At 41.6% G+C, this 17,925-nt stretch overlaps 1 protein-coding gene across 6 annotated transcripts in view; it reads right to left on the reverse strand.

Moving 5' to 3' along the window:
- Positions 1-17,925, reverse strand: part of pacsin1b (protein kinase C and casein kinase substrate in neurons 1b) — a 343,930-nt gene that overhangs the window by 32,688 nt on the left and 293,317 nt on the right. For all 6 annotated transcript variants that reach the window (XM_072563328.1, XM_072563327.1, XM_072563329.1 and 3 more), the window contains 3 exons: positions 15,524-15,759; positions 14,371-14,526; positions 7,912-8,087 (listed from right to left, as the gene is read on the reverse strand). In XM_072563328.1, coding sequence (XP_072419429.1) covers positions 7,912-8,087; positions 14,371-14,526; positions 15,524-15,759 — 568 coding nt within the window. The remainder of the gene's footprint in view (positions 1-7,911; positions 8,088-14,370; positions 14,527-15,523; positions 15,760-17,925) is intronic.

Consider the following 17,925-nt stretch of genomic DNA (forward strand, 5'->3'; position numbering starts at 1 on the left):
TACCTGCATGCTAGTTGCGACTAATGAACAAGTTCATCTAGAGCCCTGTGCACTAGAGCGACCCGAAGTCTTTCCCTATTAAGATAATAGGTCGCCTTCCTATTTATTCAACCCAAATGCATGATCTTGCACTTATCCATATTAATCGCCATCTGCCACATCTTAGCCCATTCTCCTAACCTATCTATATCCATTTGTAAGTTCTTATTTCCCCATTGAAATTTACCATCCTGCCTATTTTTGTGTTGCCTGCAAATTTAGCTATAGAGCTTTCTATCTCTGTATCCAAGTCATTAATGTAGATTGTAAATAGCTGGGGTCCAAGGACTGAACCCTGTGGCACCCCACTAATTACAGCTTGCCATCCAGGAAAAAAAAACATTTTTCCAACTCTGTCTTCTGTCCATAAGCCAGTCATCTATCCAGGCTAATAAATTACCCCTAATCTCATATGGTCCAATCTTGTGAACTGACACTTTGTGCGGCACCTTATTAAACACATTCCTGAGTCCAGATAAATTACATCTACAGCATCTCCATTATCCACTTTGCTCATTACATCTTTGATGAACTCTAGCAGGTTAGTCAAACATGACCCGCCTTTCATTAAACCATGCTGACTCTGATGGATAATGTTTTGACTTTCCAAATGTCCTGATATTGCTTCCTTGATAATTGATTCTAACACTTTCCCAACAACATATATGTTAAACTAACTACTCTGAAATTGCCCACATTTTGGCTCCCTCAGTTTTTGAAAACGGGCATTATATTAGCCATTTTCCAATCCACTGGAACCTTTCCCGAATCTGGGGAATTTTGAAATATTGTAACCTATGGATCTACTTAGCTCTGCTGCCACTTCCTTTAATACCCTAGGATGTAAGCCATCAGGTCCAGGGGTCTTGTGTCCTCAATCCTAATAGCTTGCTTTGTACCTTTTCCCTATCGATGTGATTGTTCTCAGTTCTATCTTATCTATTGCCTTTGACTTGCTCGTTCCAACAAGAGTGGCACTATTGTCCTTCACCGTGAAAACTGAGGCAATGTATTGATTCAACATTTCTGCCATCTCAGTGCTCCCCACTATTAACTTAAAAGCACTTAGCCTCAGTGCAGGAGTATAGGGTACAGGGAAAGGTATTTAATAAAACGGTTCAGAAGAATTCAAATTTATTTTCTTAATCTACACCAGTCTAAGTATACTATGCAAATAGCCAATATACTTGAAAGATGTCCAATGCTTCGCAGAGCTCAGCTTTTGAAGCTTGTATACTAACATCGCTGATTGCTGTACACTTACACTGACACTGACTGAACACCCATTTTGGTGACTGGACACATGTGCATCATCAGGTGGGCAGAACAGACTTTGTAGAAATTTTGCAAGGAAAGGTCAGGGGATAACTCTGCCTAATATTCTGACTAAATTTATCCCACAAACAAGATGACAATAAATTATTGGGTCATTATTACAATTTTGTGCACCAATTGGCTGTTGTGCTTTTCATTATAAAGTGGTTACAATTGGAAAATACTTTAATGGCTCTGAAGTGACACAGAGGCTACCATGTTCCACAATTAAGCAAAACCTTTGCACAGACAAAGCCCAACTATAAAATGAAACCCACAGAAATCACAACAAACAAACACAGTCTCGAGCAAAACGCAAAGCTGATGAGGAATAGTTTTGCCTTAATGTTCACACACAACCTCGCTATGGAGAAGGCTGGTCTATGAACTGAACTACAAATCTTCTCAAAACTCGCTAACCCGAGCCATTCCCCAGCAGAGGACAAAGCTGCACCAGTACACAGCCGGCGCCAAAGATTTCAACAGAAACAGATTGGAGTTTGAATCCAAGCAGATAGAAAACCTATGTGGAGTTGAATGTTTGACATGCTACAGTCCACTAGCCAGAAAGATAACATACACTGACCAATAGACAAATAGTGGGAGGGCGTTGTAGCCATTGTTGTCTCACATTCCCATTGAGGTGGGCAAAGACTCATTCAGTGTGACTGCCACTCCTGTTGGAGGAGGGGCTACTTCAAAATGGTTTGCTGCAGAAAAGAGCTACGAGTTCTGAAACTCAAAGGAGACTAAGTCCAGTGCTATTCAAGCAACAGGAGATACCCAAAGAAACTTCTGGAATGCAGATATTAGAGTCAATGGTCACAAAACAATGTTTAATTTTGACACTGGAGGGGATGTTGATCTTTCTGACACTACAGTGGCTGAAGTTTAACCCTCTCCAATCATTAATTATTCAACTTCAATTGGATGCCTCCTTGACCATTATGATAAACAGACAGCTGGTCACTACTCTCCAATATGAAGGAAGGAAAGATTTGTGTCATTTAGGTTCATTACTAAATTGGAGAGCTTGTTTGAATCTCAAACTCATCCACAAGGTAGACAAATTGCAAAACTAAGGCAAATAGGAACAATTCAAGTGAGAATTCCCCAAACTATTAACAGGCCGAAGGCGAGTGACCCTGCCATAACTCCGTTTGTTAAGGTTAGAGGCCAAATCAGTATCTCTGTTCATCTCGTGAAGGTTCAATCAAGAAGGTCAGTCAAGACATTGAGTCATTGCTGCATCAAGGAGTAACATTACCAGAAGCACAGCTCACCAGCTAGTGTTCAGGGATAGACTCACTACATATCTCCTTTGGACATCATGCAACTGAACAAAGTTGTAGAAAGCAAGATTCACCCAATGACATCTGTGGACAACAACCTGGTAAGAAGCTTGGTCCTTCTCAGGCTGGCAATAAACAGCGGCATCTGGCAGCCTCCTTTGATGAAAAGTCAAAATTACTGATGAAATTTATCACACTGTTTGGGGTTTAATGCTTCAATTGTTGCCCTTTGAATTCCCTCTGCAGCTAAAAGTTTCAACGAGCCATGACTGGAAAAGTGACAAGTCATCATCTGCTACATGGACATCATTCTTACCCATGGACCCACTGTGCAAGAACATGGCACTCAAGTGCATGCACCATTCAGGACTCTCATTAAACCATAAATGTAAGCTTTACAACTATCATCAAGGTAGCGATTACAATGACGTGGTCTGTATTCACCTCTGAGCACACTTACATTTTCTACAATGTATTTTATTGTAAGAATTTATTTTCTTCCTTCTTTGAAAACCATGGATTAAGGAGTTTAAGCATTCTCAGAATAAACATAGTCAGTACTGCAAAACCGGAGGGACTTGGTCTTGCTTTGTTCCATTTGCACAGTGGGAACGTAGCCAAGAACAAACACTTGGGTGCCTAGTGCTAAAGCACCAACTGGTGGGAAATTTACCAGCTCTGTGGGTCAAAGACCTGACCTTAAATTTAACTGTGCTCAGGTCAGTCAATTGCTCCCACTTATGAAAACAGCAGGCTAGCTATGCCCGACTATCAAAAGAAATTCTGGTCCAGAAAGCTCTGAATAGCTTAGATAGAATGGTGGGAAACTTGTTCATGGAGTTTGTTAGATAGTGGATTTTTACCATGGCCAAGGAATATAGGAATTTGGCTGCTGGCACTGAAACTCATTCATGTATTTTATGCAAATGTATCAGTTACTCGTTTGAAGCTATACTTGGCTTGATAGCATGCCTTTTCAGTCTGCCTTCTGTAAAACAGAGATGAACATGACATAACACAAGCCATTTCGGCAAAGGTACAAATGTAGAAGATAAAAACAGGCTGTGGAATTGTTATCAGCTATTTGGAGTGTCTATCCACAAGTTAGTTAAACACGGATTTTCCCTTAATTCATGCTGCCTTTCTTTAGTTAACACAAATGATTTTAATTTTGCCTCAAATTATTGTTTCTGGGCCAGAAGTTAAAATGACTAGCCTACAGATGTTGAGTTTATCTTGGCTCCCTTTATTAAAAATGTATGTATTTTTTGAAATTCTCTGATATCACAATCAAGTTTAAAGACAACTAAATTGCGGCCAGTGGCTCCAGAATATCCACCTTCACTTCCCTTGGTATCCTCAGATGCATCACATGCTTGTGCCTTATCAAATTTGAGTACTAATACCTTGTCATTAAATTTAAATTTTTCTACTGCCTAAATTAACCGTATCCTCTCATGGCCTTGATAGAAGGCCTTTATAAAGTCAGGTGCAAAATATTCACTTAATACCTTAGCAGCATTCTCAGCCCTATACGTAATTCGCATTTGTTGCCCCTAATCAGTCTCATTCCTCTTATTCACCCCTACTTAACAGTTTATCGATGTCCATAGAAGACATTGCAATTGCCTTTTATGTTAGATGCCAGTCTCTTTAGAGTTAAAAAAAATCACAACACCAGGTTATAGTCCAACAGGTTTAATTGGAAGCACTAGCTTTCAGAGCGCCGCTCCTTCATCAGATGGTTACCACAATATGAACCTTCTATATTCAGCCTGATTCTCGTGTAGTATCTACCTTGTATCTGTGTTGAGCATACTTATTGCGACAAAGACAGAAGTGGGAAGTTGAGTGTAGACCCTGTGGAGATCGGAGAGGTGCTAAATGGACATTTCTCATCAGTTTTCACTCAGGAAAAGGAGAATATTGTAGAGAAGAATGAGGTACGAGATATTAGACTAGAAAGGATCAAGGTTAGTTCCGAACAGGCGTTAATCAATACTAGAAAGAGTGAAAGTAGACAAATCCACTGGGCCGGATGGGATTTATCCGAGGATTTTCAGGGAAGCTAGGGAGGAATAGCAGAGCCTTTGGCTTTGATATTTGAGTCATCATTGTCTACAGGTTTAATACCAGAGTACTGGAGGATTGCAAATGTTGTGCCCTTGTTCAAGAAGGGCAGCAGAGATGACCCAGGTAATTATAGACCAGTGAGCCTTACTTCTGTTGTAGGAAAGGTTTTGGAAAGGATTATAAGAGATAAGATTTATAATCATCAGCAAGCAACAATTTGATTTCAGATAGTCAACATGGTTTTGTCAAGGACAGGTCGTGTCTCACAAACCTCTGAGTTTTTTGAGAAGGTGACCAAGCGTGTAGATGAGAGTAGGGCAGTTGATGTTGTATACATGGATTTCAGTAAAGCCTTTGATAAGGTTTCACATGGTAGGCTGTTGGAGAAAATGTAGAGGCATGGAATTGAGGGTGATTTAGCAGTTTGGATTATAAACTGGCTTTCTGAAAGAAGGCAGCAAATGGTGGTTGATGGAAAATATTCAGCCTGGAGTCCAGTTACTAATGGTGTGCCACAAGGATGTTTTGGGACCACTGCTGTTTGTCATTTTTATAAATGACTTAGACGCAGGCATAGGTGGATGGATTAGTAAATTTGCAGATGGCACTGAAGTCAGTGGAGTAGTGGACAGTTTGGAAGAATGTTACAGGTTGCAGGGGGACTTGGATAAACTGCAGAATTGGGCTGAGAGATGGCAAATGGAGTTCAATGCAGCTAAATGTGAGGTGATGCACTTTGGGAAGGATAACAGGAAGGCAGAGTACTGGGTCAATGGAAAGATTGTTGGTAGTATGGATGTGCAGAGGGATCTTGGAGTCCATGTACATCGATCCCTGAAAGTCGCCACCCAGGTGGATAGTCCTGTTAAGAAGGCATATGGTGTGTTAGGCTTCATTTGTAAAGGGATTGAGTTCCAAAGCCGCAATATCATGCTGCAACTATACAAAACGGTGGTGTGGCCACACTTAGAATATTGCGTACAGTTCTGGTCACCATATATCGGGAAGGATGTGGAAACATTGGAAAAGGTGCAGAGGAGATTTACCAGGATGCTGCCTGGTCTGGAGGGAAGGTCTTATGAGGAGAGGCTGAGAGACTTGGGTCTGTTCTCATTGGAAAGGAGGTGGTTAAGAGGGGTTTTGATAGAGACATACAAGATGATCGGAGGATTAGATAGGGTAGACAGTGAAAGTCTTTTTTCTAGGATGATGATGTCAGCTTGTACGAGGGGGCATAGCTACAAGTTGAGGGGTGATAGATTTAAGACAGATGTCAGAGGCAGGTTCTTTACGCAAGAGAGTGGTAAGGGCATGGAATGCCCTACCTGCTAATGTAGTCAACTCAGCCACATTAGGGAGATTTAAATAATCCTTAGATAAGCACATGGATGATTTTGGGATAGTGTAGGGGGGACAAGCTTAGAATAGTTCACAGGTTGGTGCAACATCGAAGGCCGAAGGGCCTGTTCTGCGCTGTATTGTTCTATGTTCTATTATCTTAGTTGCTCCTTTCTCTTCTCATCCAGGGAAGCTATGTCTTTGTTTGCCCTCCCGTTACCTTTTGAGAGAAACCTATTGTATTCAGTACTGCTGTTTCTTAAGTTGGCTGCCTCAAGTGAACAGTGCCAGATTGTACAGCATGTATGCATTCGTGTGCATGCACACACACAAAAATGTACATACAACTCTGTTCAATGGTGCTTTCAATTTGCTGAATACTGGTTGGCTTTAAACAGCTGTTATAAATTGCTTTTGAGGTTTCATGTTGATCTTTTCCTGATAGTAAAATGCATGATCAAAAATCATAATAAATGCATTCTAGGATACTGCTGTAAGCAATTTTGCTAAATATCCCCCACTGCAACTTTGCAATACAAAGCCTTTTTCAAAATGACTTCTACAAAGGTATTACTATAATACCTTTCAATTTTTAAGTCTAGCTTCTATCTTGGGTTTAAATGATGATCTGTTTCACGAGTCAAGATAGAGAATTTTAGAATCTCATCCAACAATAGAGCTCAACCATGATCTTAGCTTGTGGCAGCATTTGCTCTTCTTTCATCCCTCAGCCATATGTCTGAAAATCTATCTTCCTACAGTTTCCAAGCTGCTACGACCAACATCCAGCTGCAGAATGAGTTGGTCAGGTTTCAAATAGCACAATGAATTGTCAAATATATGATGACATCAACATGTTGGGCCGATCTCTATATACACAACTTAAATGTTCAAATCAATAACAAAATATTAATCATGTCAAATAATTAAAGGTATCAGTAATGAAAAGCGATTGTCATAAAATTATATGTTGTATTGAACACATTTTGTAGATCTGTACTTTTGATTCACAGAGAACTATAGCTATGTACTGATTCATTAATGGAATGTTAACACATTTGTCATTAAAGTCTCAAGCATCATTGCTTCCAATTGTATATTTTAAGTCCAGCCTTTCAAAAACTGCTTATATGGATTTAGAATGACAAATGCAGGGGAGTGCAACATTATATATTTTAGCAATAAAAACAGCAGAGGTTCAAAAGTAGCAAGGTACTGGTACGAGACACCTAGTTCAAGCCCGAAAGGTTTTGGTTCTCCGCCAGAGATAAATAAAAATGGGATTGCAGGTTTTGTTTCATGTAACAAAACAATACCTAATGGGATAGAGAGAAAATAAACTGAAAGCAAGGTCACAGCAATTGAATAGAAGTCCAATGACCTTGGCATGGAGAAGCTCAACAATTGGAATAGATCTCAGGAAGAGTTCAAATGCAAAAAAAGCATACATGCTGGATATCTGAATCAAGAACAGAAAATGTTGGAAATGGTCAGCAGGTCAAGCAGCATCTGTGAAGAGAGAAACAGAGTTAATGCTTCAGGTCAATAACTTTTTAATCAGAACTAGGTTATCAGACCGGAAAATGTTCCATCAGCTGCTTTTGCCTGACCTGGGTGAGTATTTACAGCATTTTCTGTGCTTACGTCAGGTAGAGAGGTTGAAGCCGGTAGACAGGAGTCATTTTAGAAATAGCTTGAAAATTGTTGTGGGTAAACAGGTCAACTGTTTAGAAAAGATGAAATCAAGTTGTTGAAAATCCTTTTGCATCCTAACTTATCTTGTAAGCAGTGTTTCTTTTTGAGATGGAACTTTAAATATTCATGGCATGGTTACATAGATGTAATTAATACTCACCTGTTGTTTTCGGTGAGGTTTAGGTGTCGTTTGATGTCCTGAAGTACTTCCCTGAAGAAAGCCAGTCGTTTCTCCTCAAACTGCTGACACTGTTCAAACACTTGTTCCATATTCTCCATGTATTGCGGTGTACATTTGCTTAAATCATCCAAGGCTTTTTCATACTTCTCTTTTGTCTGTATGGGCATTGATGCAACATACATTACAATGAAAGCATTGGCATAATAAAGCCTAAAAAAAACACTACCCATCCACTCTGCCATACAGTGATGCCGAATGGAGGCATTTGGGACTTCGCGCCAAAAATCCCATTCACAAAGTTTCTTGACCCAGATCTTTGAGGCACATATGACTCAAAAGTATTATCAATACATTTTCCAAGGTTTAACCAGAAACAGAGACATTCAGGTGTTTAACATGGCTACAATGTCTTTCAGTGTTTTTTTGAAATCTTTTGAAGCTGTCTTCCTGTGTTACCATCAGCTCACCTCTAGAGGGCATTAGCACTGTAAAAGGCAACACCAAAGGGCCACTTACTATCATACTCACCTGTTCCAGTCTGATACTGCACACAAAATAATGGAAAGAGTCAGCAGGCAACTGAAGGATTTAGATAACGTAATCCTCTTGAGCAGCTTTGTTATCTGAACAGATGTTGTGTTTGAAGATATATATATATATACTATTTATAAATAAATATATTTTAAAGATTCTGGAAATCTCTGTGGTTATTAGCCTTCAAATTTCAACAGCTCAATTCAATTTCATTTTATACTTATTCATTCTCCTGTAAAATCATCTTTTAAAACAAGCACAAGCCTCAGATTAGCCACTTTGTACTTATAATACTGCTGACTAGATTTACATCAGCCACACATGATATAACATAGCATTTATTCAGACCCAGCTTCAAGTAACATCAGATTATATTATTCCACCCACTTGCTACTCATATGTCATTAAGTGTGTACAATTAATCAATGAAAGCCAATCCTAGCATTCCAGTTGAGGAGCCTTCAATACCATAATACACATTACTATACTTTTTTTTATTAATCCACCACATTGTACAAAAACAAAGACTTCTCGGTTCTCCGAAATATCTTAAGAAATCTAGGCGAGAGGGTCAGTTATTGTTTAACTGTAGTGAAGGCAACAGGTACTGCTTTAATCTGCGGACTGGGCCCTCATATCACCTGATTGATATTAGAGAACATAGAACATAGAACAATACAGCACAGAACAGGCCCTTCGGCCCACGATGTTGTGCCGAACATTTGTCCTAGCTTAATCACCCATCCATGTACCGATCCAATTGCCGCTTAAGGGTTGCCAATGATTCTGACTCTGCCACTCCCACAGGCAGCATATTCCATGCCCCCACCACTCTTTGGGTAAAGAACCTACCCCTGATATCTCCCCTATACCTTCCACCCTTCACCTTAAATTTATGTCCCCTTGTAACACTCTGTTGTACCCGGGGAAAAAGTTTCTGACTGTCTACTCTATCTATTCCTCTGATCATCTTATAAACCTCTATCAAGTCACCCCTCATCCTTCGCCATTCCAACGAGAAAAGGCCGAGAACTCTCAACCTATCCTCGTACGACATATTCTCCATTCCAGGCAACATCCTGGTAAATCTTCTCTGCACCCTCTCCAAAGCCTCCACATCTTTCCTAAAGTGAGGCGACCAGAACTGCACACAGTACTCCAACTGTGGCCTAACCAAGGTCCTGTACAGCTGCAACATCACTTCACGACTCTTGAATTCAATCCCTCTGCTAATGAATACTAATACACCATAGGCCTTCTTACAAGCTCTATCCACCTGAGTGGCAACTTTCAAAGATCTATGAACATAGACCCCAAGATCTCTCTGCTCCTCCACCTTACTAAGAACACTACCGTTAACCCTGTATTCCGCATTCTTATTTGTCCTTCCAAAATGGACAACCTCACACTTGACAGGGTTGAGCTCCATCTGCCACTCCTCAGCCCAGCTCCGCATCATATCGAAGTCCCTTTGCAGCCGACAACAGCCCTCCTCACTGTCCACAACTCCACCAATCTTCGTATCATCTGCAAATTTACTGACCCACCCTTCGACTCCCTCTTTCAAGTCATTAATAAAAATTACAAACAGCAGAGGACCCAGAACTGATCCCTGCGGAACTCCACTTGTAACTGGGCTCCAGGCTGAATATTTACCATCTACCACCACTCTCTGCCTTCGACCGGTTAGTAAGTTTTCTAGCCAACTGGCCAAATTTCCCTCTATCCCATGCCTCTTGACTTTCCACATAAGCCTACCATGGGGAACCTTATCAAATGCCTTACTAAAATCCATGTATACTACATCCACTGCTCTACCCTCATCCACATGCTTGGTCACCTCCTCGAAGAATTCAATAAGACTTGTAAGGCAAGACCTACCCTTCACAAATCCGTGCTGGCTGTCCCTAATCAAGCAGTGTCTTTCCAGATACTCAAAGCCTATCCCTCAGTACCCTTTCCATTACTTTGCCTACCACCAAAGTAAGACTAACTGGCCTGTAATTCCCGGGGTTATCCCTATTCCCTTTTTTGAACAGGGGCACAACATTCGCCACTCTCCAGTCCCCTAGTACCACCCCCGTTGACAGTGAAGACGAAAAGATCATTGCCAACTGCTCTGCAATTTCCTCTCTTGCTTCCCACATAATCCTAGGATATATCCAGTCAGGCCCGGGGGACTTGTCTATCCTCAAGTTGTTCAAAATGCCCAACACATCTTCCTTCCTAACAAGTATCTCTTCTATCTTATCAGTCCGTTTCACACTCTCCTCTTCAACAATACGGTCCCTCTCGTTTGTAAATACTGAAGAAAAGTACTCATTCATGACCTCTCCTATCTCTTCCGACTCAATACACAGTCTCCCACTACTGTCCTTGATCGGACCTACCCTCGTTCTCGTCATTCTCATTTCTCACATACGCATAAAATGCCTTGGGGTTATCCTTGATCCTATCTGTTAAAGATTTCTCATGCCCTTTCTTAGCTCTCCTAATCCCTTTCTTCAGCTCCCTTCTGGCTATCCTGTATCCCTCCAACGCTCTGTCTGAACCTTGTTTCCTCCACCTTATGTAAGCCTCCTTCTTCCTCTTTACAAGACATTCAACCTCCCTCGTCAACCAAGGTTCCCTCACACGACCATCTCTTTCCTGCCTGACAGGTACATACATATCAAGGACACGTCGTATCTGTTCCTTGAAAAAGTTCCACATTTGAACGACTTCCTTCGCTCCCAACTTATGCTCCTCAGATCCTGTCTTACAGCATCATATTTACCCTTTCCCCCAATTGTAAAACCTAACCTGTTGCACGCACCTATCTCTTTCCATAACCAAGGTGAAAGTCACAGAATTGTGGTCACCATCACCAAAAAGTTCACCCACTAACAAGCCCATCACTTGTCCCGGTTCTTTACCAAGTACCAAATCCAATATGGCCTCCCCTCTGGTTGGACAATCTACATACTGCGTTAGAAAAGCTTCCTGGACACACTGCACAAACACCGCCCCATCCAATCTACTTGATCTAAAGAGCTTCCAATCAATATTTGGGAAGTTAAAATCGCCCATGACTACTACCCTGTGGCTTCTGCACCTTTCCAAAATCTGTTTCCCAATCTGTTTCTCCACATCTCTGCTGCTATTGGGGGGCCTATAATAAACACCCAACAAGGTGACTGCACCTTTCCTATTTCTGACTTCAGCCCATACTACCTCCAGAGGCAGATTCCCCTCAAACTGCCTTTCTGCAGCTGTTATACCATTTCTAATTAGCAACGCCACCCCCCCTCTTTTTTACCACCCTCCCTAATCTTACTGAAACATCTGTAACCAGGAACCTCCAACAACCATTCCTGTCCCTCTTCTATCCACGTTTCTGTGATGGCCACAACATCGTAGACCCATGTACCGATCCACACCTTAAGTTCACCCACCTTATTTCTGATACTCCTTGCGTTAAAGTATACACACTTGAACCCATCTCTGTGTCCACAAGTATTCTCTGTCAGTGCTACCTTCTCCACAGCCTCCCTACATTCTTGGACATGCTGAGAAACAGCTAATCTACTTGCTGGACTACAAGTCCGGATCCCATCCCCCTGCCAAAATAGTTTAAACCCCCCCCCCCCGCCCCGAAGAGTGCTAGCAAACCTACCTCCCAGGATATTGGTACCCTTCTGGTTCAGGTGCAACCCGTCCTGCTTGTACAGGTCCCACCTTCCCCAGAACGCAGTCCAATTGTCCAAATACCTGAAGCCCTCCCTCCAACACCATCCTTGCAGCCACGTGCTCAACTGCACTCTCTCCCTATTCCTTGCCTCACTGTCACGTGGCACCGGTAACAACTCAGAGATGATGACTCTGTCCGTCCTAGCTTTTAGCTTCCAGCCTAACTCTGAGCCCCTGAATGACCTCCCCACCCTTCTTCCTACCTATGTCGTTGGTGCCAACATACACCACGACTTCTGGCTGCACACCCTCACCCTTAAGGATGCTGAAGGCACGGTCCGAGACGTCTCGGACCCTGGCACCCGGGAGGCAACAAACCATCCGAGTGACTCATCCATGTCCACAGAACCACCTGTCCATCCCTCTAACTATAGAGTCTCCTATAACTAGTGCTCTCCTCCTCTCCCCCTTTCACTTCTGAGCCTCAGAGCTCTGGTGCGCAGAGCTGGTCAGGAAGGGAAGTGATTGATATTTAAGAACTTACCTCGACGCCAACGGTCTTTTCACAGCAGAGAGTGGTGCGAGCTGGGCGGAAGTGAAGTTGGTGCGCAGAGCTGGTCGGGAAGGTAAGTGATTGATATTTGAGTGGGTGTGTTCTAGACCCCAGGCCCTACAAAGTAGGGAGTGGAATGTTCCTCCTGCAGGATGTTTGAAGGGGTGACCACTGATGCTCCTGCCGACTTCATCTGCAGGAAATGCAGTCAGCTCCTGCTCCTCACAGAACGTGTTAGGGAACTGGAGCTGGAGTTGGAGGAACTGAGGATTATTCGAGAGGCTGAGAGGGTGATAGATAGAAGCTACAGGGACATAGTTACGCCAGAGAACAGAGGTAACTGGGTAACAGTTAGAGGTGGGAAGGGGAGGAAGCAGGCAATGCAGGGATCCCCCCCTGAGGTCGTTCCCCTCAACAATAAGTATACCGCTTTGGATACTGTTTGGGGGGGGGGGGGGGTAGCGCGGGAAGGCCTAGCAGGGGTAAGCTGCAGTGACCGGGTCTCTGGTATGAGGTTAATATTGCCTGGACAGGCAAGCAGCATCAACTTCCCCATTAGGCTATGTAGGTAATGGACCTTGGGCAGGAAAGTTTTAAAAGTTTTATCTTAATTGTCCATTGGGCAGAAACACTTAGCCAGGCCTCAAAACAAAAAAGGGCTTCCAGAGCCTCCATCCTCATGGTGCCCATTCCTATGGATCCAGGGTTGTAATTCCTATTGCCAAATTCCTGTTCCTGCTCATGGGTCAGCTAGTGGAATCAGATAGGTACAGTTCAAACTCTCAAAACTGAAAGATAATGATGTCTAATAATTGATTATTGACTGGGCTGCTAAATACCTGGATACCTGCCCTAAATAGCAGGATTTACCAAGCATTTTAGAATTTAACTGTACGCCTCTAAATTGGAATGGGAAGATTGTCATTCTAGTAGATAACTATGTTATTAATGAATAAACTCCATTAATGGTTATCAAGTGTTAACTCCATCTCCTAATTGTACCATCTACAAATTCTTTTGAAACACAATATAAAAATGTATATACAATATTAACTAAATTTGGAATTCTCTGAATAGGTGTGTATCTTAGATTCTAACCCAATATTTATACTGAATTTCATATCAAAAGGAGTGTATTTACTTATGTATACAGCAGAGAAACTGGGACAAATTGGTCGAGTCCTTAGTCGCCTTCGCTCAGAGGGTAGTGAATCTACGGAATGCTTTAGACAGGAAAGCAGAGTTAAGGCTTATTAGATCAGCCACTATCTAGATGAATGGCAGAGTGGATCTGATGGGCTGAATGGCACATTTCTGCTCCTACATCTTATATCTTTATGGTTTGAAAGCTGCAACTTGCAAGGATATTGTGGAGTTTTAAAAAATAGCCGCAAACCTGTTTACAGGAAAGTTATGAAAATATACTGGATACCGTGACATACAACAGGATGTTAGGGCAGTTGACCAAAAGCTTAGTCAAACAGGTAAGTTTCAAGGATTGCTTTGAAGATAGAGATAGAGAGTTGGTAGCAAACTCCCTACATTGCTGAAGGTATGATTACAGAATGCGTTGTGATTAAAATCAGGACTGTACAAGAGTCCTGAAGAGGTGGAGCATAAAGATTCCCAAGATGTGTTATATTTCAACAGGAGAATTATTTTCTACCACTCCACAGTCTCACCTTCTGTACTTCTTGTTTACATTTCTCCACCTTGTCTAGTAGTTTCTTCTGTTGTTCAGGAGTGACAGACTGCTCTGCCTTACTGTTTGCCTCCCTTGTAGCTGCCATCTTTTCCTCTTTACAGGCTAGGTGATAACTCTTTTTAGCTGCCTCCACCTTAGAAAACAAATATATCAGGTAAATTAAAATGTATTGGAAACAATTTTTGTGATACGTTTGCATCAGCGAGATATCTCAAATTCAAAACAGAAAAGTTAAAGCTCAACAATGAGATAAGATTTGGACTGGCTTTTTCCAAGCAGCCATGATTGATGTCACAGAGCACACCTCCAATAATGCCAATTAATGAAACAAGGATAAGACATAGAAGCAAAAACAGTATCAGGCAGAGAATGGAGTAGAAAAAGCAAGATCTATATTAACCAGAAGTACTTTTATCATGGATCTATCTGTAAATTGAACAAGGCTTTCTACTAAAGTATGTGAGCATCTCTTCATTTTCTCAAGTCTGGGTGTGCCATTCCTAAAGAGTAGGATATAATCCTTCAGAGAACTGCTCATGACTCCCAGCAATACTGCTATCTATTCCTAGTGGATTGGACCTGCTCTATGAAGTAGCAAATATATACAGTTTCATTGGCTTTATCAAAAGGTAAACATTTTAAATCCAGCTCACTGCATATTTTGAAACAAATACACATCTTCAGAAGCTGAATTTATCTTGAGGCTATAACAGGACTGGAATGGGGGTAAAAATGAATAGTTTTTATTGCTGGGAGAGACAGGGAAGCACAAGAACTGAAAAGAAAAGGTGGAGTACAGATATAATGCCAAACATCTGTTTAAACTCTCCAGATTGTAGATGGAAGAGAAGATTTCAGACCCCTGGGGGTCCCAGTTTTACTCAATTGGTTATAATTGGATTAGCCCAGGTCAACCATGCAGGTTATCTCAGATACTGTAGCTAACTATGCTTTAAAATAATAAAGAAAAGAGCTGCTATTTTCTGAAATTTTCAGGTAACTCCACCATACTAAATACATCTTTCATAATCCTAATAACTTCCAGCAGCTGCATCTCTTTTACACCAAAAAATCAAGCAGCAAAACAGTAATTCAATATACTATCTCGATCTGCTCGAGTTGCACAGTACCTCTTTCAGCTTTTTAGCCCAGGGTTTCTGCGCTTTTCGGAATCCATCCTCTGCTTCTTTGGTTTCTTTGAAGCCTCCAATCATCTGTTTGTGGAAAGAATCTTTCTGCCAGTTCTTGACTTTTTCGAAATCATCACCGGCCAGTGCATTTCTCACCTCCAGATGGAGCTCACTTACTTTATCTGCTTCAGTCATCAGAGCCATCCAGGCTCTCTCCAGAGTGCCATATTGTGGACCTGTAATTAATTCAGACAGCCATCAGCCTAGCTTGTATCTCAACCACTTTCACCAACAAAGCTGCTATTTATCACCTCTATATCACGGTGCAATTCCAGTCAGTCAATGTGCAAGACAATCAAGATTCCAAGATTCCAATGACTGCTGATGCTGGAAACCAGATTCTGGATTAGTGGTGCTGGAAAAGCACAGCAGTTCAGACAGCATCAGAGGGGCAGTAAAATCAACGTTGCGGGCAAAAGCCCTTCCCAAAACGTCGATTTTACTGCTCCTCGGATGCTGTCTGAACTATTGTGCTTTTTCAGCATCACTAATCCAGTATCAAGATTCCACTAGACCCCTAATACCAATCTTTTAAATTGGATGTTGAAGAAGGTCGTCATAACTTCAGTCAAAAAGGCACACAAAGTACATGGAGTGAAGCATAAATTTCCACAGTGGTAAAATCCAACGTTACAATCCACAAGCATAAAAATCAATGTCACGCTCAACCTTGGCCCTCTTTAAAACATTTAAACACAGAAATAATGAACAAATAATGAACATTTTAAAGCAATGTAGCAGTTTCCATGGAATGTTAAGTAAAAGCAATTCTGAGCATAGATTGAAAACAAGAATGTGTGACATATGCAACAGGTTATACAAAGGTTACTTATTGTATTTCTACAAGTCAGCCAATAAAGCAAATGAAGGGTTACACATGAAATGGCAACTTCTCGACCTCCTGATCCTGCCTGTCTGGAGTTCGTCCAGCCTCCTGCTGGTCTACTATCAAGCAATAAAAAACACTTCTCATCTTTGCAGTATAAGATTTAAAAACTCTAGTCTACAATGTGTGCCGTGGATCTGTTTACCAGCCAGAAACTCTCAAAATAGCTCTGCTTGGTCCATATTTACTGGTTAGGCTTCTGTTGATACCTTTTAAAAAAAAGGTGTTACCAACATAAACCAGATTTTCATTGCTGGATCAGGCGCAAGGCAAGAAGTTCTGGATTTGCAAAACCATCTTTTAAAAATAGCCATCTACATTTCAAAATTAGGTCCAGATGTACAAGGTGGATTGGGCATTCAGCAAGTGACTCAAGAAGCTGCCCAGTTCCTGGAACATGCTGGTAGAAAGCCAACTTGGGGACCCTGGCATTGTAATCAAAGGTAAAAATTTAAACTGAAAGCATCCCTCTTGCTTTCACCCTCCCATTCCATGCCCGTTCATGTAGCCACATGTCCATCTACCAACTCACATGCCCATCATACCATTACCCTCTAATCATTCTCATTGCCCTTTATATGCCCTTTGCCAAATCTCCGCTAACTCACTATCATCCAGCATTAGGATTAACCAGGGTGCATCCTGGCAGAAAATAAAGTTACCAGTCTACTTATGATACCATGAAAGAAAAAAGTAGTACGGACAGGGATACAAGAAGAAACCAGATAGTCAGATTGTTTCATCAAATTCCTGTGTAAACAAAGATCTCAAAATCTCACCCAAGTATTCAGATTCCCTACGGTGTGGAAACAGGCAAGTTAGCTCATCAAGTCCACACCGACCCTCTGAAGAGTAACCCACCCAGATCCATTTCCCTCTGAATGATGTACCTAACACTACGGACAATTTAGCATGGCCAATTCACCTGACCTGCACAACTTTGGACTGTGGGAGGAAACCAGAGCACTCAGTGTAAACCCATGTAGGCATGGGGAGAATATGCAAACTCCACACAGACAGTCAGAGGCAGGAATTGAACTCTGGTCCCTGGGGCTGTGAGGCAGAAGTACTAACCACTGAGCTACTGTGTTGCCCCTATTTAATACTTTGACAGAAACATTGCCGTTCAGTAAACAGTTTGAACTGTCCATCCACAGGCAGCCAATTCTGAAAATTATTAATTTAAAGACACTAAATCAATCAGGCAGCACAAATCAAATTAACTCTAGATGATCACATGATCTGAAAGAACCAAGCACTTTTTTTTAAACTCCACATTTTGTTTTGGACAGTTTTTTGAAAACTTTGCTGGGTCCACTGAATTTATGCACTTCTTTAAGCAAAAGCATGACTTTCCACCATCACAAAGACACTTTGCTACTTCAAAAGGTCACCTTACTCCCAAAGGGGACCAGGGACTGGATCCAAAGGTTACCGAAAGGGGAGAAATAGAAAA

The sequence above is a fragment of the Chiloscyllium punctatum genome, chromosome 45, assembly GCF_047496795.1.
Source record: "Chiloscyllium punctatum isolate Juve2018m chromosome 45, sChiPun1.3, whole genome shotgun sequence".
Classification (NCBI taxonomy): domain Eukaryota; kingdom Metazoa; phylum Chordata; class Chondrichthyes; order Orectolobiformes; family Hemiscylliidae; genus Chiloscyllium; species Chiloscyllium punctatum.